This window comes from Silene latifolia, chromosome 4 (genome assembly GCF_048544455.1).
Source record: "Silene latifolia isolate original U9 population chromosome 4, ASM4854445v1, whole genome shotgun sequence".
In the NCBI taxonomy this organism is placed as follows: domain Eukaryota; kingdom Viridiplantae; phylum Streptophyta; class Magnoliopsida; order Caryophyllales; family Caryophyllaceae; genus Silene; species Silene latifolia.
Window position 1 is genome coordinate 89,758,525 of NC_133529.1, and position 2,218 is coordinate 89,760,742.

General features: G+C 41.6%; 1 protein-coding gene across 1 annotated transcript; it reads right to left on the reverse strand.

The window, feature by feature from the left end:
* Positions 1-450: 450 nt before the first annotated feature.
* On the reverse strand, positions 451-1,683 carry LOC141651742 (uncharacterized). Its single transcript, XM_074459441.1, has 2 exons — positions 1,201-1,683; positions 451-1,158 (listed from the first exon to the last, which is right to left on the reverse strand). Exons 1-2 carry the CDS (start codon positions 1,681-1,683, stop codon positions 451-453), a joined length of 1,191 nt encoding a protein of 396 aa, XP_074315542.1.
* Positions 1,684-2,218: the final 535 nt, after the last annotated feature.

Sequence of the window (2,218 nt, forward strand, 5' to 3'; positions counted from 1 at the left end):
CCACATGCCAAACCTGTTTTCCAAAGCTAACCTGCAGATACAGTAAACACCCAGCAGCAAAGGCACGCAGAGCATCATATATACAACCAAAAATACAAAAATGGACATAAAAAAAAACGGGCTCCTGCCCAAAATGACATAAAAAAAAAATGTACAAATGTACAACAAACAAACGGTCAACAAACTAGTCCTGACGACCCCTCAACTCAGCCACTGTTGCCTCAAGGGCAGCGATCTCAGCATCTTTGACCTCGAGCTCTCTCAGCAAGCGGGCCGTCTCCTCCTGGGACTGCGCCAGCTCACGCTTCCTCTACACAGAAGAAATGGAGCGATATTTTACTTTACTTCCCTTCACAAAGTTTTTTTTTTTTTTTTTTTTTGGGAAAGGTAAGGTTATATATTAATAAAGCCCAACATACAATTTGTGAGCTAGAGAAATCATTTCTCTAGCTAAGTACAACTCAGACCAACACTACTTAACCATTCCTCAGTACACCTAGACCGCACTATTACTGTACTACCTCTCATTTTCATTTGCAATGTCTCCTTCACCTGTTTTATAAGGACAACAAAGAGAGGGATTACAGACTCCACTCTACAACGATTTCTAACATTCCATATCAAGTACATCAACTGAGCAATTGCAGCAGCCAGAACCTGTTTCATCAGAAGGGATCTAGCTCTAACAGTTAACCACCAATCAATCACTTCGTGAATAGGTAGGCACACCTGAAGCCATTCTTCCAGTAGCCCCAGACATTGCCTGCTAAAAGAACATCTGAAAAATAAATGATTGAACTTCTCCTCAGCATCCTCACACAAGAAGCATCTGTTATGATGTGTAATTTGCATTCTCATCAATCTATCCTGTGTAAGCAAACGATTCTGAGCTACCAACCAAATGAAAAACTTATGCTTAGGCAACATTATCCTGTTATTGACCCAAGGAAACCAAGCAACATCAAATCCTTCTTCAACCAGCCAGCTATATCCCAATTTAACAGTATACTCAGGCATCCCTTCTCTCCAATTCTCATCAAAAAGCCAAGAATGCAGTTGGTTTTTCACATGACAAATTCGTCTCCAAGCCCAACTTGTGTTAATAGAAGGTTCATAATCTCTCCAGTTTACATTCTTTATGTGGACAGTATGAACCCACTTCACCCAGAGATGATCAGTTTTTAATTCAACCCATCAAACATACTTACCCAAAAGAGCTATATTCCATAGATGCAGATACTTCAATCCCAGGCCCCCTTTCCTCTTGGGTTGGCAGATTGTTTTCCCAGAGACAAGGGCAGGGGATTCATTGGAATTATGACCATGCCATAAAAAAGCTCTACAAATGGCTTCAATATTAGAGATTACTGCTTTTGGCAAGATAAAGATCCTTGCCCAATACATATGGAGGGTGCTCAGGACTGACTTAATTAAGGTGAGTCTTCCAGCATAAGAGAGCTGTTTAGCCCCTATCCTGGTAATCCTCTCAGTAACCCTGTCCACCAGACATTGACAGTCCAGGATCCTCATCCTTTTTGGAACAATTTTAACTCCAAGATACCTGAACGGAATCCCCCCTCTTCTCATTCCAGAAGCCCCCTTAATGCCTTTTATGATTGCCTCACTCACCCCATTGCTATAAAAATTCGATTTGCCATTATTCATTTTACGACCAGAGGACATTGAGAAGATCTCAAAAGCCCTTAGCAAAAGCCTAACTGTAGATACCTCATTTCTGCACCTCCCGCAAAACACCCGGTGATGATTGGGCCGCATGATTGGTATACGGAACGATTTGTGACAGTTCGTAAGTTTATCATCAAGTGATCGCTCAAACACTTGTGTCTACCTCATAGTCGTCATCTACACGCCGATACGGTCGTTTTGGCAGTAATTAGAGTACATTTGGAGTCCGGGTCAGAAACCGTCTTCATTTTCTAATAACCGAGTCAGAATATTCTGGAATGTTCCGGATATTTCTATTCCATATTTTCCAATATTTTGATCTTTAGTAAAATATCTCCCGTAATATTCACACAAAATATTAAGGAAACGAGATTAATCCGCTATTCCATAATAGAAACGCGAAAATCTTTCTTCCGCAGGAGGAAACCACTGAGGAAAGGACGCAGCAAGTGCTGCGCCTCTTCCAAGGGACGCAGTGCTTGCTGCGCCTCTTCCTCAGTCCTTTTCTGCGTATTTTCAGTATCTTTTCGAG

What these genes read in the sequence shown, in the direction of transcription:
- LOC141651742 (XM_074459441.1), bottom strand. Translation starts at nt 1,683, where the DNA reads ATGTCCTCTGGTCGTAAAATGAATAATGGCAAATCGAATTTTTATAGC. An exon ending in TAGCTCTTTTGGGTAAGTAT is followed by an intron (nt 1,159 to 1,200) that starts GTTTGATGGGTT and finishes CTCTGGGTGAAG; the next exon opens with TGGGTTCATACTGTCCACAT.